Source organism: Balaenoptera acutorostrata, chromosome X (genome assembly GCF_949987535.1).
Source record: "Balaenoptera acutorostrata chromosome X, mBalAcu1.1, whole genome shotgun sequence".
Taxonomy (NCBI): Eukaryota; Metazoa; Chordata; class Mammalia; order Artiodactyla; family Balaenopteridae; genus Balaenoptera; species Balaenoptera acutorostrata.
In genome coordinates, this window is record NC_080085.1 from 59,348,846 (window position 1) to 59,374,605 (window position 25,760).

The window sequence follows — 25,760 nt, forward strand, 5'->3', positions numbered from 1 at the left end:
TCAGACATGGCCACTTCAAAGGCCCCGTGATGATGTGATACCCACTTCTGAAGGAACCCCTGCCACTTCTATCTCGACCTCTTTCCATCCCATTACCCTGCATTATCCTCTCCATAGTATTGATTACTATCTGAACGTGTCCTATCTTCTCTTGCTGGGATGCGAGCACCATTCCAGAAGCAGAGCCTCCTCTGCCTTGTTCACTGCTCTATTGCAGGACTGGGAACCAGGTCTGGTAACTTGTGGTGTTCGGAAAATGAGAATTGCGTTTTCTGTTGTCATTCATCGACTCCTCTCCCCTCACTTATCTCCACTTTTTCCAATGCTATTTATCCTTCAAAGCCTCGCTCAAGACCCAGCAACTCCTGGAACTCATATCTCTTGGCTAGAAGTGAGCCCCAGTCCTTGAAACATGAGCCCTCAACTACTCCCATACCGGTCTCATAAGCTCTTTGATGCTAGGGTCCATTTCTTATACATCACAGCAACACATTTTACTGAGCTTATTTGTGTGTGTGTGCACGCCAGAAAATCAACACGTAAGAAAAATAGTCATTTTAGACTGATAACTTATGAAGAAAATAAAACAAATTAACGGCCTAGATGAAGACAAGGGTTGGGGGAACGGCACTAATTTCATCTGGATGGTTGGAGAAATTTCCCTGAGGAAGTGGCAGTCGAGCTGAGATCTGACTGATCAAATCTGGATCTTTCTGTATCTCCCACAATGCCCTACATATCGCATTTGCTGACTGACAGACCATGGAGTGTCAGGAGTAGAATGTTCCTAAAGGTTATCTAGTCCAGGTCCAATCTTACATAGGTTTCACCTCCTGACAGTAAGCTGCTGCCCCCAGCTAGGACAACCTGCCTCAAGGTCCCCAAAGTTTCCCACTTCAGTTGGTTCTCAAGACTCCAGCTGTGTGCCAGACACTTCCATACCCAGTATCTTACTTACCTCTTACCTAGTAGTACTATTATTATTATTCCTATTTGAAAGATGAAGCAAACTCAGAGAGTTTATGTAACTTGCCCAAGGCCACACTGCCAGGAAGTGTGTAGTGAATGTGCCTGACGCCAAGGCTGGTGCATCTTGCTACCATCCCTTGCTCTCCCTTCATTCTGAAGTTTAAACCATCCTGCTCAGGCTTTAGAAGTTCTCTGAGATTCCTAACCTTGGGACTGGCTTGATTTCATTGGACCTTTCTCAGTAGAGATATCAAGTTAACCTTTTCCACGAACTGACCCTTTAGAGACACGAAGTTTTGCTGGCTTTATTTTTCATAATCACTGCATGAAGACTGAGATCGTGTCTGACCCCAAATGCCCCTGGCTGGACAATCTCATGCCTCACTCAGGCTCCTTTCTCCAAATCTGGGACTGCCTCATAACACCTGTGTGTGTGTGTTTATGTGTGTGTGTGTGTGTGTGTGTAAGAGAGAGTAACAGAGAATAACAGACTGATGCTGTTTACTTGCCTGGTCCCCAGGCTAAGAGGTCATTCTGATCTCCTGTATTGTGACTTCTTTCCCCCCTCAACCTTCAAATCTGCTGAGTCTGTTTTACTTCCCCTTTTATTCTCTTCAGGGGGTCAACACCCTGCATCTGCTTTTTCGTGCCCCAGAGAGGACCTTGTTAATCTCCTATGTCTCCTCCCTCCCTCAGCCTCCTTCTCAGTCTCAGGGCCGGGGCCAGCTGCCCTAGAGGTGAAAACAGGGAGCAGGAGCCCTGGCTTCTGGGAGTCTCTGAACCAGCCCATTTTGAGGGGCGCATGCCCTCGTGTGTTCGCCTTGTGTAAATTCAGCCTGAGATTACAGCCTAAGGCCCTGCTGGCAGAGCCTTCTTTTACTGACCTGGCCAAGGATCCCAGCCTTTCTCCACCTGCCTGTGCCATTGCCTCCCTGGCGTTTGAATCAGCCTAGGTCTTGGGGACTCCATCTGGTCTCACTCCAGATGGAACACCTCCTAGTCATTTCCCCCTTTGTCTCTCTCTCTCTAACAACTGCAACTACACAACAATAATAATAGCCACTATTTGGCAAGCATGTAGTATGGGTTAGGGGATTTATATATATCAGCTAGTTCAAGCTGCACAGCACCCCCATAAGTAAGTGTTATTTTCTTGGCACATGGTAGGCACTTATGAATGAAGGAATGGTTTCTCCCCAATTCATCACAGGGCAAACAGAAGCTCAGGGAGGTTGCAAAAGTAATAAGGGTCAGAAACAGAATTGAAACCCAAGCCTATTTGATCTCAAAGCCTGGGCTCCGAACGGTCACATCAGGATGCTTCTAAAACCACTGCAGCACCTTGAATCCCAATCCCCGGGACTGTTTGAGGGAGAAGCTGTTGGATGTGGTTAGGGATACTGGATTTGAAGTCATATAGCTAGTAAGCAGGCACCACTGCTTCCTGGTTCTGTGAGTGTGGGCAAGTTGCTTAACTTCTCTGTACCACAGCTTCCTTATTGGCAAATGGCGATAATAACAGTAACAGCTCAGAGGGTTGGGCCACTTTAATGAGATAATATACATAAAGGGCTTAGCATGGAGCTTGGTATATGGTAATCACTCAAAAAATGTTTGTGATGGTGATGATGGTTCAGCTATGTGCTAGGTGGCAGCATGTGAGCTCATCTTCCCTAGTGAGCTCCGGTAGTGCAGATATTCTGTATGGTGGGGTCCATGCACACCAATCAGCCTTAGCAATCAGCTAGCCTGGGAGGGAGGTTGTCAGCTACTGATGAAAGGTGGGTTGCCTGGCTAGGGCACGTCTGCTTCTAGAGGAAGACCACTGTGCTTCTGCCCACGAGTGGGCCCTAGGAGGCCCTTCTGGCAGGGCTGAGAATTCCCACAGGAAGCAGTTCTATTCTGCACCAACGTGAGGAAAAATGGGTAATCAGAGTCACAGAAGGCTGCGCCTTATTACCTGGCTCCGGTCATTTCAGTCTGGACCTTTTTCAAAACAGGTGTTACCAATCCACTTTAGCCATAAAATCCCCTCATTAAGTGCCCCTGGAAAGTCCAACCTGAAACCTGCAAGCTCTTCTCCTTGGAGAATGTGCCTGGGAAATGGAATAGGCTGCCTGTTTCCAGAGCTGTCAACTCCAAGCCAGGGCCTTGTGAGAACCCTAGTGGTGGGCGCAGGTAAGGGAGTGTGGGTTGAATAACCTCAGATCCCCTCAACAGGTTCTTTTCCTTTTCAGTCCAGGCAGGTATTCTTCACACCAAGAACCAAGTGACTGAAAGAGAGTCTCAGGTGAGTGGCTTACCTGGGGAAGGGGAGAGGAAAGAGTGCCTCGATTTCCGCCAAGGTCACCAGGCTGGAGAAAGGCAAAATGACTCAGGGAGGCCACGGACAAGAGTAAGGCTCAGGTCGATGGGCCCTCTACTCAATGATGCATATTGACCTGGGGCAGTTTGCTCTCAGATTCCAGCACCTGGCAGGCTCCCAGGGGAGGCCCAGCAGTGTTTGTGAACTGAACTGACCCATGTTGGTTCCTGGGAGGGTCTGGGTATTTCATGGGTAGCAACCTCTGATGGACCCTCCTTCTGTGGTCCTGGATTCTTGACTTTTACAGGTGTGCATTGTCTATAGGAGTCTCCTAGTTGGCCACAGCCTCCTTAGGTGACAGGACCTGAGAGACTGCCTATCCGGGGTGAGCTATCTGTCCTTCTGCCAAATGAGCAAACTAGAGAAAAAGTACCCTGAGATGAGAAAGAGGACAAGGAGGACGGATGCAAAGCTTGTCCCTCTGTGCTCCATGGAGCTACGGTCTTTACTGTGGCCCACACCGTGCCATGTTGTCAGGACCTGTGTCATTGTCATCCCAGGGGTAAAGGCAGTGTCTAGCACGTAGGATATGGAGGTACCTGTAGCTTGGAGCCAGAGAGACCTGCATCAAACTTTGCGGTCTGCCACTTACTAGACGTGAGTTGTTATTTGGGTCACTTGACTTCTGAGAATGCCAGTTTTCTTATCTGTGCATAAAATGACTTTGAATGAGAGAATGGATACAAAGTACATGGAATGTAGTAGGTGCTCAGTAGATGGTACCTGTCACCACCATCACCACCATCATCAACTCCAACACCGTTAGCATTTATTGTGCACCTCTTGTATGCCCATCCTGATGCTTGGCCTTGATGCAGAAGATAAAGGAGAAGCAGTCAGTGGTTTCTGCTCCAGGTTAGTATGTAGTGGGAGAGCTCAGATACACACAAATATTGAAAATCCAAGTGCCAGTCAGAGGTGTACGGTCAGGATATGGAGATCAAAGGAGGGAACAGATCTGTGGGCTAGGGCCTTCTAGGAAGGCTGCCCAGAAGAGGTGGGGGAAGAGGATAAAGGGTGTTCCTGGCTTAGCTCAGCGCAGGCCAGCAAGGCCAGCACCCGAAGCTGAGAGTGTCCCTCATCTCCCTTTGCGCTGTTGGGGGTCAGGATCAGCGCTCGGTCAGCTTTTGGGATGCAAATACTGGGCTGGCCACTGGGGGTCGACAGAGATTGAGGAATATGGAGGCTACTGGGGTGAGATTTCCTTGGAGACTCTACCCCTTTGATTGAACAACCTGCCTAATGTCTCATTTCCCTACCTCTGAAATTCCCTCCTCCTTCCTCCCCCCCGTCTGTAGAGCCCTAATCCCCCCGAGACACTCTTAGCTCTCCAGAGCTTCCTGACTTCCCCACCCCTGCCCAGAACACCAATCTAAGGAGGAAAATTCCCTCCCTCTCCACATCCCCACCCCCAGCCCCACCTCTCATGGCTAAAGCCCGAGGCTGCCATAGTCTCTGGTTTGTGTCCAGGAGAGCGGCTGTGAAAGAAAAACAAGCCAGGCCAGGGAAATTTATGTTCTTCTGAGGGGGTTGGCTTCCTCATGAGGAAGATGATGGGTGGTTTGTCAATTGAGGTCTCACCCCCGTTCCAACTTGGGCAGCGCTGGGGAGGCGGGGGTATGGCAGGGGCGGGGTGGGGGAGGTTGGTGGGGAGACTAAAGGCTTAGAAAGAAACTGGGCCTTCCCTGGGAGGTACATTGACCCCAGGCACTGGGGCCTTGCTGATAAAAGGTGGGAAGGAAGGTCTCTAAACCAAGCTGGACTAAGTTGTGAGTGTGGGGAGCGGAGGTTTCAATGTCAGAGATCCTGGCTCCGTTGGCTCACGGGCAGCTGGAGGGTGGCGGGCCTGGGTGCCGTATATCTGCCATTGGTTATCTGGCCAGCTGGGTCCAGCCCCTTATCTATCCTCAGGATGCCCCCAGGGGTTCATGACCTTTCTAACAGTAGGCTTGGGTTTATCAGTCGAGAAAGCCCAGAACCTGACCCTTTAGCATTTATGGTAGGTTGGAAGGCAGGAAGTTATCTCATAGGCTAGCGAGGGGTCAGAGCTAGGAGGGCTGGAGAGAGGAAGAAGCACTGCCCCTTCCCTCGGCTCCTCGGGTTGTTCAAATATTTGCTCTGCTTGGGGTGTTCCTCCAGGGGAACTTTATTCCCTGTGTTTATGGGGCCTGACAAGTGCAGTGTGTTCTCTAAGGAGCCAAGAGCAGAACGGGGCAAAGATGTCATTTCTGCAGCCAGCATCATCCTACCCTGGGCTTACTGGCTCTCTGAGATGAGGAGCTAGGCCGGGGTCAGTGACAGGTGGTGACAATGGCTGCCCCCCAGCCCTGAATTCCTGAGCCCCTGACAGTGATGAATGGCCCAGTCCCTCTTTGCACATTCCCCAGGTAACCAGAGTTGAGGGAGTGACAGGTGGGCCGGGCTGGAGTGCTGCAGGATTTCCCCCATAGCTGCCCTGCACAGGGCTGGAGAGTGAGGACAGGAGGGACTGCTAGAGGAAGTTGAGCCCAGATCAGTGACACACAGGAGGGCATGGATATCCAAAGATGAGGTCTCTAAGGAGGCGAGGGTCCCAGCTGCAGTCCAGAGCCTGTGCCACCTGCTATGCCACACTGAGCCATGCGCTGGCCCTCAGATGCCCTGTTCTAGGCTCTTTTGAGGAGCAGGGGCAGGCCACTTGCCTATGTGGGGCCCAAGGGCTTGGGACAGATTTCTAGGAGTCCAGGGAAGGGTAACAAGGTACAAGGAGGGGATAAAGAGAGAGGGGGGGGAGGGGGCAGGCCCATCTCAGGAAGAGAAGGGCTCCTCCTATCTCTGGTGTCATCCTGCCAACAGCATGACCCAGAGCCAGGCTGACACCTGGAAGATCAAGGTGATCTCAGTGCAAACACCCATAAAGCAGGCATGAAGCTGGGGCAAGGACCAGGGAGGGGTGGGGGGTTGAACGTTTGGTTGAACCCTTGGCCTTTGGGACCAGCCCCTCTTTCCCCAGCCACTGAGAATCTCCATGGCTGCAATGAAATTAGACTAGCAGGGTGTACCCACCTGGGGCTTGATCTGGAGTGTGGTGCAGCCAGCAGGCAGGAGGAAGAAGAGTAGGAGGGCTCAGGTCCCACCCTGGGCTTGTCCTGAGCCTGACCCAGACATAGAGTGACTTGGGAAAAGCAAGGTATTCGTGGGGGAGGGAGGACAGCCTGGGCTCAACACAGACCCCAACTGGTCCCAGCTAGAGGGCGGTGAAGGCAGAGGGAGAGAAGGAGAGAAGCGGGTGGAGGGACAAATCTGGCTGGGCAAGAGAGGGCTTTGCAGGCTGAGGTTGGCGGGGGCAGGGGATGCAGGCAGATTAAGCCTGGAGCCTCAGTTTCCTCTTCTCTAAAATAGGCCTATCAATATCAACCTCAGGGATGTTATGTGAATTAAACAAAGATAGCATAGGACCAAGGGTGAGAGTACCTGGCTACAGTGCCTGGCATACAGAGGTTGTTCAAGAAACATGGCTCTCCCTCGCCCTGTAGGGAGGGGTTGTGTGTATCTGTGAGGAGGGTGCAGGCAGAGGTTGTGGGTCTTCGAGGGGACAGACAGGAGGCTTAGGACAGGCCAGAGATGATTGTAGGTAGGAGAGAGGGCTGCTAGCCTCACGGAGTGGTCCTGGCTGGCATCGCCCCCGGGGCCTTGGGGCAGGCTTCCTGCCCTCAGTGTGCAAGGTCCACCCTTTGGCACACGTTCATTTCCGGAGCCCTGGGGTGTCCGAGTAGAGTCATGTGTAGAAGCTCAAGTTGTGCAGCTCAATGGCCCAGGTTTGAATCCTGACTTTTCTGCTCCCTGGCTGTGTGGCCTTAGGTGAGGGAGTTCACTTCTCTTATCTCAGAGTACAAGGCGGGCAAGGAGAGGTCAAGGACAAGGGCCACAGTAATAGAGAGGGGGTGTGAATGCTCATGCGTGTGAGCAGGACAGCGACATGAGGAAATGTGGGGACTCTGCTCCGTGTCCCGTGAAGGCAGGAACCAAGCCTGTCAGCTGGTGCTGCGTGAACCGATAGGGGAGGAAGACGGCAAGTTCATGTATGAATATGTACATGGGTGAGAAAACGAGAGGAGCTAAAAAATGTGTGCATGGCACACAAAGCATGTGTGAACGGGTGAGAACACGTGTGACCGGGAATGAGGAGGTCTCTGTGGGAGGCTCTGCGGACGTATAATAGTTTCCATTTAGTAAGCACCATGGTGGGCCGGCCATGAAGCTAAGCCCTTTCTGTGCATTATCTCACTCCACACTCAGCACAGCTCCGTGAAGAGGAGGTGATCTCCAGGTTACAGAAGAGTTAACTGAAGCACACAGGGGAAGCGACTTGCCCAAAGTGACTTGCCACAACTGATAAGCAGTGAACTCTGTGGCTCTGAAGTTCATACTCCCCCTGCCTCCCATGGGTGTGGGAAGCTGAGCTCTCCAGGGGGCTGTTATGGTACCTGAGGCCTCCTGCAGCTGCTAGATGTTATTCTGCATCCCTGGGTCCAGGAGGCCCCCACGTACTGATTTCCATCTGCTTGGAGCTCCTTGAAGGCAGGGCTTGGTGGGGTTCCTCTTTGGATCCCAGCTCAGAGGCAAGCACAGGATCAGTGCTCAGGAAACACTGGTGGACTTGAACCCTGAGGGATGTGTGTGTTCGGTGACACTGATCTGGGAGGCTTGGGGAGGGGTGTGACTGCCACTGGAATAGGGAGAGCTTGGATAAGAGAGGGTCAACATCCCCCACGGATCCTGACTTCCTCTCCGGCTTCCCTGAGGAGTAATTTTTCCCTACCTCAGGGGCATGAATCACTACATCAGAAGCCCTGGTAGGGTGGGGCAGGAGGTGGGAGCCTGGAGTCATTGGCCCTGGCTGCGGCAGGGAGTAGGCCCAGCCCTGCTACTGAGTCTCCAGTAGGCAGGTTGAGGCAGAAAGGCTATGTCGTGACCAGGGGTGACCAGCTTGTGGAGCAGGCCTAGACACAGAGTCCTCTCTTCTTTCCTCTGTGCCCTCCCCACCCAGGATGAGGCGTTGGCACACTCAGGAGCTGCTGCTGTCTTCCCAGGCTTCCCAAGTCTGGCAGCATAGCTCTTCATCTGCCCCATTTCCCACCTGGTCTTGGGCTCACCTCCCGAGGTGCCCTGGGCATGTTGGCAGTGGAATCTGAGGCTGATTCTGGGATTGGTGCTGGTGACTCTAGCTGGGAACTTGGGGGCATGGCCAGGGACACAGGTGAACTTTCCTGGGCCTAGAAACCTCTCAGAGGACTGTGAGTGAAGAGTGGAGTCCTGGCCGTCCTGAAGGTTGCTGCTTTCCAGGCATGAACCAGCTTTTAACCAGGAATGAATTAAGTAAGCAAGTACGCAGGAAGGTGCTGGAAATGTGGCGAGTCAGTATGGTATAGGGAACTGGCCACAGGCTTAGGAGACAGAGAAGTCTGGGGCCAAATCCTGCTTCTACCACCGATCAGCTCCATGACCTCAGATGAGTCACTTCCCCCTGAGCCTTAGTTTTCCCTCTTACATAAAATAGGGATTGTGGAACTCCTCTCAAAGGATTGTGAAGGGAAATGCCTCTACCATGGTTCCTGGCACATAGTAGGCACTCAGTAAGTGGCAGGCTGTTTTCCATCCTCAGGTTTTGCTGTCCTGCCATGCACTTCGGGCAATCCTAGTCTCCAAGCTGGACTACTGGTGTGTCCCTGCACCTTGTTCTTGTCTCTCCTTGCTCACACCCCAATAAGGGGTCCAGCTGGGAGCTGAGAGACCCTAAACAGCTCCTCTTCTCTTTCTACACAGATCCTTCTCATCCTCCAGGCCCTGTCCCTGAAAGTGGGAGGAACACACTTCTCCCTCTTTATTTCCCCCCAAATAGAGGTCCGCTCTATGAACCAAAGAGATCATCAGAGGATCCAGTGAGGAACTCAGTAGATCAGCCTCCTACTTAAGTGAGAGAAGGACAGGAAACTGCATAAATGGCGAGCACTTTGGGAATGTCGCTCACCTAATTATCTCCATAAAGAAGCAGCAAGGAGACTTTATGTCCTCGGCAGTCGCCGAGCCAACCCCAAACCCAGATCTTACTCCTAGTGCTCCCTCCTCCTCTCCATACCGGGCCGCGGTTCTAGCCAAGGTCACCACCCCTGTCCCGGGTCTTGTGCTCGAGCGCGTGTGCCAGGCTCGTGTGTGCCACGCTCCCATTGGAGTGGGCGCTCTCAGTCGGTCCCAGGCACCCGCAGTGCTATAGAAGACCAGTAGGGGGAGACATTAGCACGTGGGTACATCTGTTGAGGTCCAACTGGGGAGAGCGGGTCGGACCGGGAGGGTCTGAGCTATGGGATGGAGCCAAAGTTATAAGCAAGGAAGCAAGGAGGGGCGGGGAGAAGGGGCTGGGAGACAAAGACCCAGATAGCGAGGCCGGGAGGTGCTGGAGTCCGGCGTCTTGGGACCAGGGCGCCAACTTTTGCTTTTTCGAAAGGCGTCTCTGCCCTACGCCCTTTCCTCTTTGCCCTCGAGGTGTCTTTCTTTATCGAGGTGCCCTCTCATCGCCACTGGCCTATCCCAAGGCCTTGCCCGCGCCTTCAGACAGGACAAGACTCGAAATCTGGGCCCCTGGTGTCCCACAAGTCTCTTCCCCAAAGTTGAGATTCCCAAGGCCTGGTCCCCAGGGGCGAAGAACTCATCTTCCCAACTTTCCCGTACTTGACCCCTCTGAGACTCCACCGCCCACCGCTATCCGTTTGTTCAGGACTTCGGGTCCGGGTCCATGTGCAAGCAGACACTGCACTGCTAGGGCGGAAGGAGGAAAGCCCACCAGAGCCCTACGTGAGATGGAACCAGGAGTAAACAAGCTATCCTTGTCACGGAGGTGGGCACGGAGCAAGGACTTCAGGGCTCGCGTGTGTAACAAAAAGAATGGTAGTACTTTCCCGGGAAAAGTACTGAGCCTGTTTGGCCCAGGTCAGTGGGCCGGAGTGTCGACCAGGCGCTCGGGGAGAAGAGCAGGCCGACAGCTCTAGAGGAGCGCCAACTTCCCACGGGCTGAGCGCTCTGGGAACAGGACTAGGCAGGACCCAGCCCTAACCGCAGGAGCCGCACACTCAGATTGATGCCATGGAGAGCGCGGCGTCCTTAAGAGCTCCCTAAAACCCCGCCTCCTTCCTGTTCTGGGGGCGTGGTGCAGGGCAAGGACCCCGTGACGGAGCTTGCTATTGGCTAAGATGCGTAGGGTTGGCCTTGCGTACGCCTGAGCAGGGGAGTAGACAGCTCAGCGGCGGCGGAGGGAGTCTATGCGCGCTGGTCAGCAGTGGGAGGTGTGTGAGCCTCGCACTGACCGTAGAGCCTCGGGCGCAATCGCCGGGGAGCTAGGACTCGGCGACTGGGCTGCCGGGCCACCCGGCCTAGGCTTCAGAGGCGCAAACTGATGGGACTAGCTCGCTCGGCAGTGTCTCCGCGCTCTTCTAAGTACACTGAGCGGGCCCCGCGCTGAAGTCGAAGCTGTCGGGGGGCGCGCAGCCCGGAGTCCCAGTGTGGCCTGGAGGAACGGAGCCCGTGCCAGGGCGGCCCGGTCGGGAGCCCCCGGACCGAGCTCGTGTGGTGGGGAGACTCCCGCTTCTTCCCAGGGGTGCCGATCCCGGGACGGTCGAGGCGTCCGGGCGGCCACCGAGTCCCCAGCGGTGAGACCCCGTCGGGGAGAGGGCGCGCAGTCCCAAACAGTCTCGGGGAGCCGAGCGGAATCGGACGGGATCACCCGGGGGCGCAGAGCCCCCGTCGTGCTTCGTGCGGCGGAGAGGCCAGTGGAGCGAGCCCTCGGAGGCCACAGCTCATGCTCGGGTTGGGGGCGGCTGCCCAGTGAGTCCTCCTGGCCGGCGGGGCGGAGAAGAGCGACACCGAAGCCGGCGGGAGGGGAGCACTTCAAGGCCGGCGGCTGCGGAGGATGGGCGCCTGAGCGTCTCGGAGCGCAGCGCGGCACGGGAAGGCGAGGCCAGCTTTGCTGAGGAGGCGCCAGGGGATCCCGAAGTGCAGCCTGCCCCAGGGAAGATGGCCCGGCCTGGCCAGCGTTGGCTCGGCAAGTGGCTTGTGGCGATGGTCGTGTTGGCGCTGTGCCGGCTCGCCACCCCGCTGGCCAAGAATCTAGAGCCCGTGTCCTGGAGCTCCCTCAACCCCAAGTGAGTAACTTATCTGCTCTGGTCCCTGGGGGTGGGAGGCACTCCTTCGGGGTGAGGCCGCGCGCCCCCGAGCGCCTGTGGGAAGGTGTTCGGAGGAGGAGCGGCGCCCCATTTTGTCTATGGCTTTTTCGAGTGTGTTTCCCTGCGGGCGGGCGGGGAAGGGTGCGGTGGGGTTGGGTGGGGGCACTTGGCTGGGTTGTGACCCCTCAGCTTCCCGGCCCTCTCCTCCGCACGTCCCGGATCAAGTCGAGATTGTCGCGCCGGGCGGAGCTGGGAGTCTGAGCGCCCTTGAGCGCACTGGAGAGCTGGGTCGGGGAGAGAAAGCAGCCCCCTCTGGGGCCCCTGGGAACGTGGCGGTTTTCGCCAAGAGCCGCTGGGGGCGGGGGGGTGGGCGAGCTTGACCTGGGCGGGGGAAGAGGCCGGAACACAGGTTCCCCGTTTGTTTAGCTGTGAAGGGACCGTGGCGTGGGACTTCGCGCTTGGGGCGGGTGGCAGTGCCTGTATCTCCGTTCGGGCTTCTCCCATTTTCATTTCTCTTTCTTCTCAGTTTGCTTCCCTAGCTTTTCGCTTTGCCGTCTCTTCTAGCCTCCCCCCCACCCGCCACTTTCTCCCTGCTGGGTCCGTGGAAGGGCGGGCGCCGCTCCCAGGCTCACAAAGGCGGCGGGTGGAGAGGGGCGGAGTGGGAGAGAGGTTTTGTTGGGGGGGGGGGTCGATCCAGCGCTCGTCGGGGGTCCAATGGAGCCGGCGGCAGAGCTTCCAGGGCTGGCCGGGGTGGAGAGTGGCGGCCGAGCTGGCGAGGGAAGCGGGTGGCAAGCGAAGGATTCCTGCCCAGGCGGGTCCCACTGGCCCCCCCACCCTCTGTCCTCAGATTGGGGAGTTGTGCTTAGCTTTCCCAAAGGGGTTGGGGAGGCAGCTATGTGGAGGAGATCCTTTCTTTTCTCCCTCCTCCTTCCCCTTCACAATCCTCCCCCACCTCCCAACAACACACACACCTTTAAGGGCGGTGGCTCAGTGGTTTCTGGGCTGTTAGTGGGGAGTCGCTGGATTGTGTAGTGACCTCTGGACCTTTTTCTCTTTTGGCATCCAGGACTCAGGTTGGAACCCAGGGTCAAAATTGCTCTTCCTTCCTGTTTTCTGGAGGTCCCAGCAGTGTGCGGACACCCCACTTAGTGGGAAACTGGGGGCCCTTGGCCTGCCCTCTGTGCTCTATGATTCCTGTATCTGGAATCTCTTCCTGTCCACTCTTATGGGCTCCCCGCTAACTTCCCGAGCTCCTGCCTGTCTTGACCTCTTAGGTTCCAGGGGCCATGCACCTCTCAGCCCTGGAGTGGGAGAGGGCGGGTTCTTTAGTTCCTTCTCCTTAGGTTAAGGTAGGGTCCTATTTATTGGTTAGTGGGATGTCTAAACCAGGGTCAGGGTACAAGGAAAGGGATTGACAAGGATTTTTCCTTAACCCAGAAGCCAAACTGGGCCCAGTGCTCTCCTAACAGCAGAAACTCAAAATGGTCTGGGGGCCTGGGGCTGCTCAGACCAAGGAGAAAGGCTGTGAAGTGCCCAGTTCCCTTCTGTAAAGGTGGAGGCTGGAAATGCTCTCTCTTGAGCCAGGAGAGCTGAAATCCGCCTGGGGTAGCCCATCATAAGGGCTCATGGGAGTGACCTAATTGCTCTCTCGGGTCTCTAACCAGAGATAGCAGGCAGCTCCACAGCTGGAAAGGAGCCCTCCTGCAGAGTGAGGTGGGGGGTGGCTGGGAGAAACAAGATCTCCCTGAGCTTCACCCTTTTTGTGTCTTGAGGCCTGAGTGCTCTGGAACGGTTTGCAGGTTTTTGAGATCTGCCCCACTCCCCGATCCACTTCAGGCTGAGGGCAGGCATCCTGGGGGTGGTGGGGGTGGTGGCTGAGGCCGCAATAGGACTTGCACGAATTCCATCCTGTAATTGAGCAGATCCTGGGAATGGTGGGGGACTGATCCTGGTGCCCCTGCGCGCACCACCCCCCAGAGTTCCATCTATGCTCAGGGATCTGGAATGCAGCCTGTCTGTGTGTGTTGGCACGGGTTTGGGGGGGGCAGGAGGACAGGAGGAAGGCACTGCCCTCAGCTTCACTCTGAGCTCGGGGGGCTGTCTCTGTTACCGCGCCCAAGCCTGGGACTGCCACAGCCTTTCAAATCAACGGTCTCTTTCTGTCCGTCTCTCCCTCTTTGCCTCCTGCCCGACTTCTCCCTCTCAGGCCCTTGTCGGTTCGCCCTCTCACATCCTGTGTGAGCCGCGTTCACCTCCCCTCTCCAGCTCTGCTTGCCCGCTCTCCCTCTTTCTCACACTCCCTCTCACTCTTAGTCACTCTCTGCCTCTTTTTCTCGAGTCCTTTTGTTTCTCGCACATGCCCGTGCTCTCCCTCACAGGCTCATTTTCTCTCTTCCCTCCCCTCTTCCTCCCAGCTTTTGGTCTCTCGCCTCAGTCCTGTCAGGAGCTGGCACCCCCCCCCAAATCTCCCAGCGCCTATAAACCCTGCTTAATTGCTTCCTCCTTGGTAAAAAATCAAAATAAAGAAGTGGTGGGGCTGGGGGTATGTTTCCAGGTTCCAGGGTACGGGCAGCCCCAGCCCTGACCGGGAGAGGGGAGCCGGAAGGGCTGGCTCCAGACTCCCAGCCTCTTTCCCAAATTGGTGCTGTGGCCTTCCAGGGTGGTAGTCCCTGGGTGGCAAGAGCTTGGCCCCTTGTCAGATTTGCCCGATAAGTGTAGGGTGGGAAGGTGGGTCTGGGCCCGTTAGAGGTTGGGAGGAACCAGAGTACACGTGCATGCTTGTGTGGGGTGGGGGGGCTGTGATGGAAGGTCCCAGGGCAGCCCCCTCCTCCAGCCTCCTCCCCTGAGAACTTGGGGCAGCCGGCAGGCCTCATACTTGAGTCCTCAGCCAAGTCCAGCTGCTGCAGTTCAGTCTCTCAGTCCCATTCTGACCCCTTCCTGCCCCCCACTCAGGTTCCTCCACCTCCAGAGAGTGGGAATGTGCCTGAGATCATATTACACCTTCCCTGCAAGGGGCGGGAGTGGGGGCTTCAGCTTGGCATCCAGGACCCTTGACTCCATCCAGCATGGGTGGGGGCAGCTGCAGACCCCAACCCAGGCTTGCCTGCTACAAGCCAAAGTGTTGGTCCCAGCCCCCCTCACAGCTGTTCTAGCTCACAGTCCTGGGGAGGCCAGCTCAGGGGGCCCCTTTCCGGGGTGGCTAGGGACCTGACCTCTTCTACTCTGTGGCTGATTGGCCACAGGTGGGGGCCTGAAAGTGATGGGAAGCCAGCAGCTCCTCTAAAGTTCCCTGTTCCCCTCCCTCCGTCCCCCAACCCCAGGCAGCCAGACCTGGGGCAAGAAGGGCCTGGTGAGGCTGGACTGGAGGCTGAATCCAGGGTTCCCTTTCTCCCTTCAGGCTCTCCACTGCCTCACCAACTATGATGGATGGGGATGAGTGGGCCCTGGACACTACTGTGCATCACCGTTTTCTGGTGTTGGGAGTATGGAGTGGGTGGGCCAGCCAGGAGGCCACTGGTTGCCATGGGAACAGTAGGTTTGGGGGGAGGGTCCACCCTGTGATTATCAGGGGAGCTGAGGTAAGGGGATGCTCACCAGCCATATTCTGGGTTCCTTGCCCTGGGCTCTGTAGCAGCCCCTCCTGGGTGGGTTTTCATTGTAGTTGTTCTGGGTGGCGGTGCTAGCAGCCAGGAGTGTAGTAAGCTCGTTCAGCTTCTCCTAAATGGTACTGTGTTTGGTGTGCTAACTAACAGTTGGGCAGTACCTTGCTACCTCCAAAGCATCCTCAGATATGAGCTCATTGGATGTTCCCAACAGCCCTGGGAAGTTGGAATTGCCCATTTTCCAGATGAGGAGGCATTTGCCCAGAAAAGGAAAATGACTCGTTTAAAGTCAGTTAGCTCGTAGTGGGGAGAGCTATGCCTTGTGCCATTCTTTCCACACCATCCCACTGCCTTGGAATCTGGGAAAGACTGGGTTTCGGAGGAGGTGCTGGCTTTTGCCCCGGGCTTTCCCTCTCACCTCACAGGTGTGTGTGCATCTGTCCTTGTGACTCAGGCCCTGCCCACGTGGGATGAGCAGTGCTCCAGCTTCCTCATTTGATTTTGCTAGGCCTACCTCTGAGGGCAGCTTGCTCGGGGTGACCTGATCTAGGGGCAGGCAGCTCGATGCCTGGCACTCTCCCTCCTGGGCTCTGAATAGCAGCCTTGGTTCCTCTCTGGGCCAGGAATCTCACTGCCTCTCAGGGACCCCACAGAAAGCAGACAACAAGGAAGGGGCTGTTAAGCCCTCAGTGGGCCCTAGCATTGGCCAGGTGGGGCAGAGGGGAGGCATAGTTCATTGTAGGTGGGGGGGGGTGACTTCCTCTGGGGCTCTCCTGGCTTCCCTGCCTCCGACAGTGCTGTGTGTGTGCCAGGACCCAGCTGCTGTTCCTGCCCACCCACGCCTGGGCGGGCACTGCTGGGACATGCCAGGCCTGCTCCTGCTGCCTCGGGGGCTGGGTGGAGCTGGGGGAGTGAAAGAGGAGCCTTTAATTTGGGGGCTCCCCACCCTTGCTGGGATGAGAGCACACTTGAGCTCCAGCTTGGGGTCTGTCCTCCACTGGTCCTGCCACCCTGGGGTGCAGGCGCAGTGGTGCCGGGGTCACTGAATCAAAGCTGTGGCTAGAGTCTTCTACCAAACCTGGGCTGGCATGGCCTAGGACCAGGCTCTCCCTTTGGCCACTCTCTGACCACAAGTCCCTAGGGCCTGAGGGAAGGATGAGAGGGAAGGAAGTGTGGTGGAACGTGGGCAGCTTTCTAGGCATGACCCCCACAGCTCCAAACTCTCTATGCTATAGATTGTCTGTGTATGGGTGGATAGGGGCTTAGCTGGACAAAGAAGCAGGGGGGCAGTTGGCCTCTGACCAGCACTGGCCACTACCCCAGACCCTCAGGCTTCTTCTCTCCCAGGATTCTTTTCAGCAGTCATGGTGATACTTCTAAGCTCAGTAGGCAGGCTGGGGGAGAGACTTGGGCTAGGGTAGAGGGGAAGAGGCAGGCCACAGACAGGAGACTGAACGCCCAGGCTGCCTCCCCTAAGTCCTTTTACTCCCTGGGGTGGCTCCCTGGGGTCCCGGGGGCTATCAGAGGCTAAGGAGGGAAGGCCTCAGGGGTTACCATGGCGACCTGCTGCAGGCTTCCTGCTGGGCCATGTCAATCCCCTTATTTTCCAGAAAAGGGCTTTGTCTGGGGGTGGCCCCAGGCAGGAAAGCTTGGTTTGATAATGGGGGGAGTAGTAGTTTTTGAAAACTGGGGGATAAAGAGTTTAACTAGGTACTCTCTTCCTCCTCCTCTCGGCCCCTACTTCTAACCTGGTGGGTACGAGGGGAGACCTGCAGGGTCCCCGCTGTACAGGATGACTAGCGTCGTACCTGACCTTGGGCTTCACTCTCACGGGCTGCATACCCACACCTCGTGGCCCCTCACCACTTTCTGGGGCTTCTCACAGGCCCAGAAGCACTTTTCTTAGTGGTGGGGAAGAAGCTGAGAAGGTACCATCATGGGGGACCAGGGTCAGGGAAGGCGGGTCTCATCAGGCTCCTCTCCCTTCTGCACTTTAGGGGAAGGTGAGTTTCCCTCTGCCAGCTGCTATGCAAATGAACTCATGAATATTTATGAATTCTGTTCACTGAGGTTGACAGAGTCTGAGGGGTGTTGGGGGCAATAGTCCTCTCTCCTCCCCATCCCCCACCCACTATGTAGACATCTGTTTCCTCGGTTGTCTCTGGGTTCCAGGGCTCCAGAACCTGAATGGTGATGGGAGACTGCTCAGAGTAGACAAGACTCCCTGGTGAGTAAGGCGGGCCAAGTGGTTAGAAAAGTGAGCTGGCCTGTACCCCTTTGTGTGCCCTCTACCTGCTGTCATCTCCAGGTACGGTCTTATGGAGGTGCACAGCTGTATAAGGATTCAACCAATGTTTAAGGTACTCTTAGACCCCTAGGAGTTAACATCCTGGGTTAGTTCAGGCTCCTCGGGTTGGCTTTGAGCACCCTCTTCAACAGGAACATTCATCTGGTTACTCATTCCCTCACGTGAGGAGCCTGGACTCAGTAGGTCTCGAAGGTTCCTTCTATCTCTAAGATGTTAGAAGTTGTCTAATCCTACTGCCTGGATGGAACCAGTATGAAGATTGGAAAGTGAAAAATGCCTTAGGAATTATAGAGGCTTTGGTGAAACTTCTTGGCTTTTTGTGGAGCATGGAGTTGGGGGTGTTTTCTCTCAAATGTTTGTGTGGGCCTCCATCCCATGCCTGCTTCCTTTCTGGCCTTCTGGAGTGTGGTAAAGCTAAGTACTAAGGCGGGTGAGACCTTCTTGTTGTTGCTTTTACCCTCCTGCACAGAAGGATGGCAGGTCCCAGCTTAGTGGAGCTTCCCTGGACATGGAGAGAGGGCTGCTGTTCTTCATCCACTTCATCTACTTGGTCTAGTTCCCTTAGTCACCTCCTTGGGTATCATTTCCCTCCATCCGGTGAGGATATTGAGCTCCCAGGAGGCCCTTGTGCCTTGTTGCCCCCACTGTGGAATGGGCCCTCAGGGAGTAGAACCATGTTCTTCCACCGTCAGCTTCATTGACTTGAAGCACTGCCTTCGGCCCTTCATTGTCCTTTCTGCTAGAGAGTCTGTCCCCCACTGGATGAAACCCACACTGCTTGTTGTGACCCTGGCCTTTCAGTCTGGCCCCAGCTGAGCTTTACCCCCTCTTCTTCTGCTCCTCTCTACCCATCACTGGGCCAGTCACTGGCCTGGGTTTTGTGTCCCAACCACTGCTGTCTGCTCTTGCTGGATGTCAACTTCTTATTCCTCCCCCAAGACCCGCTTTCATCCCACTCTTTCTGTGGGACCATTTCGGACTGTCCTGTCAGATGAGCTGTCTCCTTCCTCTCTCTGCCTCCAGCCCTTGCCTTTTGAGCCACCATCCTCTCACATAGCCTCCAGATAGCCTGGTGCTATCCATTGCTGCAGCGTGGGCCATTTACTTTTCTGAACCACACCAGACGGTAAAGTCCTTGAGGATGGAGCTGTATCATCTTTTCCTCTTTCCCACCCAAGAAACAAGACTGGGCTCATAGGTCCTTGGTGTTAGTGTCTGGCCTCCTGCCTCTTGGCAGACCACGCTATTTCTAAGCAGGAGTCATGGTTGAGTGCCAACTATGTGCTCTATACATGCCATCATGCCTCCCCTCCACCATCCTTGGAGGAGGGGCTCTTCCCACCCCCAGTTTATAAGTGAGGACACTGAAAGATAGGGAGATCAGGCAGCTCATCCAAGGTCACAGAGCTAGTAAGGGCCACCATCTATCTGATTCCAAAGTCTGTCTTCTTTCTCCTACATTGTACTGACTTGCTCCCAGGCTCAGAAATGGCCGAGAGCACTTACTGTGCTTAGGCAAGGGCAGGATGATATGAATCGGTGGCCCCAGGCAGCTGCCCTCCCCCTGCTATTTCCCAGTGCCTGGCCTTCTGGATTAGAAGACCAACCTGGCTCTGGAGGCGTGTGTGTGTGTGTGTGTGTGTGTGTGTGTGTGTGTGTGGGAGTGGATTAGAAGGCAGATGAGCGAGGTTCCTGGGGCCCTGTCTTATATGATCTGTTGTTCCTGCTTAGGCCTCTTCTCCCCTTTCTCTGTTATCCTTTGCAGTGAGACTGGCCAGATTTGGGGATTCAGGCTCTTGCATTATGGGGGTGGGATGAGTCCTGGTAGGATGCCAGGCAGTGGGAGTGGGGAGTGGAGAGAGCTGGGTGGAGCTGTACCTGGCTGGAGACTGTGCCCATTATCCATTGGCTCTAGGCAAGGCCTGTTCCTATCTCCCCATCATGCCCAAGATTAGCAAGGATGGGGGAGAAGGCATGGGGCCAAGATAGGTTGTGCACCCCCAGCCGTTGGCTGGGAGCTTTGGGGGTGGTGTCTGGGGCTTGTTGTGTGTGTGCTTCTGTGTGTGTGTCTGTGCGCATGAGCACATATACACGCGTGTGTGCTGGGGGGGCCGGTAGCAGAGGCTGTGAAGGAATGTGAGTACGTTGGGGGTGCGAGGAGGACAGGGCTGCCGCATCCAGGCAACCCAAGCCTGACATCTAGGTGCCCAGCCCATCTGCCACGTCAGCCCCCCTGCGGAAATGCCACATTAGGACAAAGGGCTCCCCCAGCTAGGCAGTGCCCCACCCTGCCGAGCAGTCAAAGCCTGGCAGCCTTGCCCATGGGCCACCCCTTCCACACCCTGCTGGCAGTATGGTTCTCTTTCCCCACCCCCAGCATAAGGCTGGAAAAAGGACAGAATGCCTGTCCTCGCCATCTCCACCCAGTGTGCCCAGCCTGGCCCTCACTGTCTGCTCCCCTGGTTCTGGGGATGGCCTGAGACCCCCAACCCTGAGGCTAACCATCTCTTCCCTCTTGGGCAGGTTCCTGAGTGGGAAGGGCCTGGTGATCTACCCAAAGATTGGAGACAAGCTGGACATCATCTGCCCCCGAGCAGAAGCTGGGCGGCCCTATGAATACTACAAGCTGTACCTGGTGCGGCCTGAGCAGGCAGCTGCCTGCAGCACCGTGCTCGACCCCAATGTGCTGGTCACCTGCAATAGGCCAGAGCAGGAAATCCGTTTCACCATCAAGTTCCAGGAGTTCAGCCCCAACTACATGGGCCTGGAGTTCAAGAAGCACCACGATTACTATATTACCTGTGAGTCCCTGCCCACCACATGGTTCTTTCCTGTCCTGTAACATTGGGAACTTCTGAGTAGTGCAATGAGACTGCACACAGTTCAGGCCCAGCCTGATCCAGTCCCCTTTGAAGACTGGCGTGCTCTCCTCCTGGCCTGGCCTTGGAATTCTGGCCCCAGCGTTTACCAAGGGGCCTGCTGCCAGCTCGCCCTGGCTCTAGGAGTTGGGTGGGAGAGGACTCTGATTCGTGGTGCTCTCTCTCTCTTATTTTCTTTGCCCACCTAAGATCTAATCTTGGGAATGGCAGAATTGGCAGAGCTTCAGCCTTTCTCTTCATGGGAAACTGAGGCCCCAAGAGGTGAAGGGGCTTCTTGCCCTAGATCACACAGAGAGTTAGGGAGCGGATTGGGTTGCCAACCCAGTTCTCCTGACACCGAATCTAGGACTCCTTCTAGTCTGTGGAGAAGCCTTCCTCACCATGCCAGTTCTAATTGCCTGGCCTCTGAGCAACATCACCCAATGAGGAGACACATGTAGCTTCCACTGAGAAAGAAGGGCCAAGGCCTGGTCATGATAGGGGAGCAGCATCCTTGTGGGAGGGGCTAGTTCCTGGACTCTGTTCCTAGTGGGAGGAGAGAAGTAGAAAGGTTCATGGGTGGGTGGGAGCTGCTTGCAACTCCCTGGTTCCCAGTTCTGTTCTTAAGGGCTTAGACATCACTAGGGCTTCTGGGTAATGCTGGCAGACCCCTTCCTCCTCCTGACTGCTCTGGCCTCTTGCTGCAGCTACATCCAATGGGAGCCTGGAGGGACTGGAGAACCGGGAGGGAGGTGTGTGCCGCACACGCACCATGAAGATTGTCATGAAGGTTGGGCAAGGTGAGCACCCAGGCCGAGGGCTCCTCAGCTAGGCTTTTGCAACAGATGCTCCTCACTGGGTGGGGGGGGGGGGTGGGCATGGGGAGTAGTGGCAGAGGGGGCAGTAGGGATAGGGGATCTGAGGTCCAGTATCCGGGCCATTCTTGGCCGGTGGGTGCTATGTAACTGAGGCACCTATGCTGCCGGAGTTCCCCCTTCACTTGTTCTCTCCCCACCCCCAGACCCCAATGCTGTGACGCCCGAGCAGCTGACTACCAGCCGGCCCAGCAAGGAGGCAGACAACACTATCAAGATGGCTACACAGGCCCCCGGTGGTCGGGGCTCCCTGGGTGACTCCGACGGCAAGCACGGTGAGTGTATGGGAGTCTCCCAGAGGGCAGAAGCCATTGCTCGGCTGCCCTTTCAGGCCCCAGCTCTGAAGGAAGGCAGGGCGTGGCCCGAGATCTGCCATGTGTCCCTGGGACCCCTGGCTGACCTTCTTCCCCTCCCTTCCCTCCCTCCCCCATCCACAGAGACTGTGAACCAGAATGAGAAAAGTGGCTCCGGTGGGAGTGGAGGCAGCAGCGGGGACCCCGACAGCTTCTTCAACTCCAAGGTGGCATTGTTTGCGGCCGTGGGCGCCGGCTGCGTCATCTTCCTGCTCATCATCATCTTCCTGACCGTCCTGCTGCTGAAGCTGCGCAAGCGGCACCGCAAGCACACGCAGCAGCGGGCGCCCGCCCTCTCGCTCAGCACCCTGGCCAGTCCTAAGGGGGGCAGTGGCACGGCGGGCACCGAGCCCAGCGACATCATCATCCCCTTACGGACTACAGAGAACAACTACTGCCCCCACTATGAGAAGGTGAGTGGGGACTACGGGCACCCCGTCTACATCGTCCAGGAGATGCCGCCCCAGAGCCCCGCGAACATCTACTACAAGGTCTGAGGGCCCGGGCAGCCTCGGCCCCGAGGGACAGTCGGCCGGGAGTGCACCTCTCCATCCTCACCCACGTCCCTCCCCTTGCCAGCTGTGCCCATCTTTGTATTTAGTTTTGTAGTTTCTTGGCTTTTATAATCCCCCTTTTGCCCCGCCCCCTGGGCTTCAGAGGGGGGTGCTTGTGCCCCCAGCCCCCATGCTCTTGTGCCTTCCCCCTCTGGCCAGGCCTTTGGGCTCTGCGGGGGCACCCCTTCTTGGAGGGCAGGGTCGGACGCTGATGGACAGCAGGCAGGGAGACGCCCCCCCTGGCCCTGTGCCCCCTCGCCCCCTTTCTCCCTTCCCAGGACTTCTTGTCCGCTATCATCACTGTTTTTAATGTTTTTGTGTTCATTTTTTTAGCTGTCAACTCATTTTCATCTGTTTTCTTTTTTTTTTTTAAGAAAAATGGAAAAATGGAAAAGGCAGCCCCTCCCCAGGTTTTCTGAGCCCAGCCTTCCGCAGTTATCAGGGGCCTGGGGCAGGATGTGGCCAGCCGGGAAGCATAGGATGGCATTTCTTTTATAAACTCGTTGGCATATTTTTTGGGGGTAGGGGACAGGCCAGGGCTGTTCTTGACCACGAGGGAAGGCAAGAGTGCCATTGGGCAAGGTGTCTCACCCTCCCCCACTGACCCTCCTTCTACAGTGCTGATCTTGGCAATGGGGTAGTGGCTGCCACCCTTCCACCAAAAAAAAAAAAAAAAATACCTTCCTGTGGGTTACTTGGGCATATCCTGCCTCCCTCACTCTCACGGTTATTAATGTCTTAATTGGCTGTTGCCTGGGGAACAGGAGAGCTGCTGCAGGCAGATGACCTCATGGGGGGTGGAGGGAGGTGAGGTGCCCAGGTGGCTATTTGCCCTGCAGAGCTGGGAGTTCCCCCCTCTCCGCTCTGCCCTGTTCTCCCCTCACCTTTGGCATCCTTCGGCCTGGTGGGGAAACAGAGGCCCAGGGCGGAGAACTAAGCGGGTATAAGGCCAGGTAGCCTGCTTCTTTTCTGGGCTCTAGCTCAGGTGGGTGCCCCCCTAACCCAGCTCCCGCTAGCCCCCCAATCTTGGGCTGGGGCTTGGAAGGAGGAAGAGGCTTGCCTAGGGCTGGGCCAGCACGCCGTGCACTTTGACCCCGGCTCCTTGCCAGCACGGCTGCTAACAGACTGCCACTAGCAAGCGCCTTGCAGGCACTCCCAGAGTGGCCATGGAAGGAGCTGGGCCTCCCACCATCCACCTCCACACTGCCTCCTGGCCAGCTGCCCACCCCACTGCCAGGTGGGAGAGGGAGCGGAACAGCCAGCCCCTTCCAGGTGGCAGTCGAAAGGGTTTTTTTTGTTTTTGTTTCTGTTGCCATTTGTGTAAATACTAGTCTTTTTTGGAAAAAAAATAATGTAAAGATGTTTTGTATAAACTCTGAATTATTTTCTTGTTGCTTTTTTCTTAGAAAAAATGAGAACTAAAAAAAAAAAATTAACGACATGGAGAAATGGGTGTAAAATGGTGTCGTGATGTTGGGGAATGAAGTGTGAGTGTATGAGCGAGTATATGAGAGAGAGAGAGAGAGAGAGAGAGAGGGAGAGAGGGAGAGAGAGAGCGAGCGAGCGCGAGCGGGAGAGCACGTGTGTGTGATTTTCACGTGCCCAAAACACTGGTGATCTGGGCTGGTATGGGAAGATGATGGCTGTCCTAGCGGAGCAAGATGTTGCAAGAGCTCTGTGCCCTTCTTCGCCACAAGTTCTTCTACCCTCTTGTTCTGCTGGACCCTGTGACCATACTCCCCTGTCTCTCCTGTCACCGCTGTGGCATCTGCCCCGTCTGGCACTAGGCTCAGCTAGAGAGAGTAGATGGGGGAGGAGGTGTTCCCATGGGGACCTGGGTGTGTCGGCAAGTACTACCACCACCTCGCTGGGGCTAGATCTGGGACCTGCTGGCAGGCCCAGCCCTGCCCTGCCTCGAGACACCTGGAGGTGGCTAGAAATAACTTCCCAAGAGCTGGGCCTCAGCTGTGGCCCGCTGGGTAACGAGGCTGCTTCAGGCTGTCCGGTTCGCTCCTTAGCCAGAAGAGCCTTCCTTCTCCTGCACACCAGAGCTCTCACCGTGGCACACTCGGGGACTTCTGGCTGACAAAGCCCTCAAGCTAGAGCAGCCCTGAGCACCCAGTCTCCCTCCTGCAGGCTGCTGGTCTGAGAGTGGAGTGAGTGCCCTGAAGAGGGTTTGGCCTCATTCCCACAGCAGAGACACAGGCTGGCAAGACCTGGAGCAGCCCGCAGGTCTTCTGGGCGGGGGACTCCCTCCTCATGGAGATGGCTGAGACAGATGTCAGGAGAGGAGGACAAGTGGGATCCCAGCAGCTAAAAATGGGTAAGAAGGCACTAGAGGAAAGGAGGAGGAGGAAGGAAGGGGAGGGTTAGTTAGCGATCCAGAGCAGGAAGCCCCAGCGCACCAGCCAAGGAGCAGGCAGGGCTGTGAGGGAAGTGGGAAGCGCATGGAGGAGGCAAGGGAGGAAAGTCACGGGACCTGCAGGGTGAAAGGGAGGGAGGCTGGCTGGAGCAGGCAGGGCTGGGCCCGGCTGGGGTGCTCCCGAAGCCAGCTGGGGCAGAGGCTGTTTATTTGGTTTCTCATTAACCAAAGGAAGTGCCTGGATCAGATGGGGCCTCTGCTGCTTGACTGCCTGCCCAGAGCGGGGGCCCCTGCCTGGGCCAGGGGTCTCTACTCAGGGCTGGTTCAGGCCAGATTGATGTCTCTAACTGAGGGGGAGCCTGATCTGGGTTGGGTAGAGCCCTTCCCACACATCACCAATGAGTGTCCTTGGGTGGTCCCCCGCCCAGCCCAGGACACGGCTGCCCCCACCCTTTCAGTGGAGGATCGAGTTTCTGGGGGCCCCTTGGGAGTAGCTGTGAGGCGTGTGAAGTAAAATCTCTGGGAGACGGCAAAGCAAAGTATAGGGCAGCCTCTCCAACCGCCCAGAAGCTTTGTGACTGCTGTTGTCACTTGCCCTGGCCTGGGCACCATGGCTGCTGCTGGTCTGAGCTCCGTGTCTGCTGTGCCGGCCACACAGCACTGCTCAGTAGCCCCTTGTGGCAGTGTCCTTCACCCGGCCAGTGCCTGCCACTTAAAAATAAACACACTTTTACACATGCTATCTCATTGACTTTCATAAACTTCCCTGTGAGGGTAGACGGTGGGGAATTCTTTGCCCCATAATTGAGATGAGGAAACAGACCCACTGCAAGGGGCAGTGACTTGCCCAAGAACACACACCAAGTGAACGCAAGCACGAGGCTTTAAGTCCAGGTCTTTTTACTATACCATGAGCAAACAGAAGTTGCTAGAGGGTGATTCTCCTCCGCCCCACCCCCCCTGCTCCTTGCCCCGTCTTGGGGGAGACCGAGCAAGCGTGCGTCCTTGGGGCTCTTGAAGAACGGGAGCCATCCCCCCCCCCCATTCCCTTAGCCTCTGTGTGGGTCAGGAACGGACCAAGCTTAGCTAGCTGGAGGCAGGGGTTGTGAGCCTCCTGTGGTAGGGCCCCAGACTGGCCCCACCCTCAGCTCTCCTTCCTGTCCCAGCTGAGCCCAAACTCCTGGTGAGTCAGGGATAGAGGATGCTTCCCAGGTGAGGGTGGAGCTGCCTCGCTTCCTCCACAGGCTGAGCCCAGATCACCAACGAAGCCAGGTTGAGCAGGTGCTAACCAGGCCTCAGTTTCCCTGAAGGGACAGGCC

General features: G+C 56.2%; 1 protein-coding gene across 1 annotated transcript; it reads left to right on the plus strand.

The window, feature by feature from the left end:
• The first annotated feature begins 10,591 nt into the window (after positions 1-10,591).
• Positions 10,592-23,465, plus strand: EFNB1 (ephrin B1). The gene is made up of 5 exons (XM_007183525.2): positions 10,592-11,508; positions 19,963-20,240; positions 21,005-21,097; positions 21,319-21,447; positions 21,610-23,465. Exons 1-5 carry the CDS (start codon positions 11,381-11,383, stop codon positions 22,020-22,022), a joined length of 1,041 nt encoding a protein of 346 aa, XP_007183587.1. The 5' UTR covers positions 10,592-11,380; the 3' UTR covers positions 22,023-23,465.
• The last annotated feature ends 2,295 nt before the right edge of the window (positions 23,466-25,760 follow it).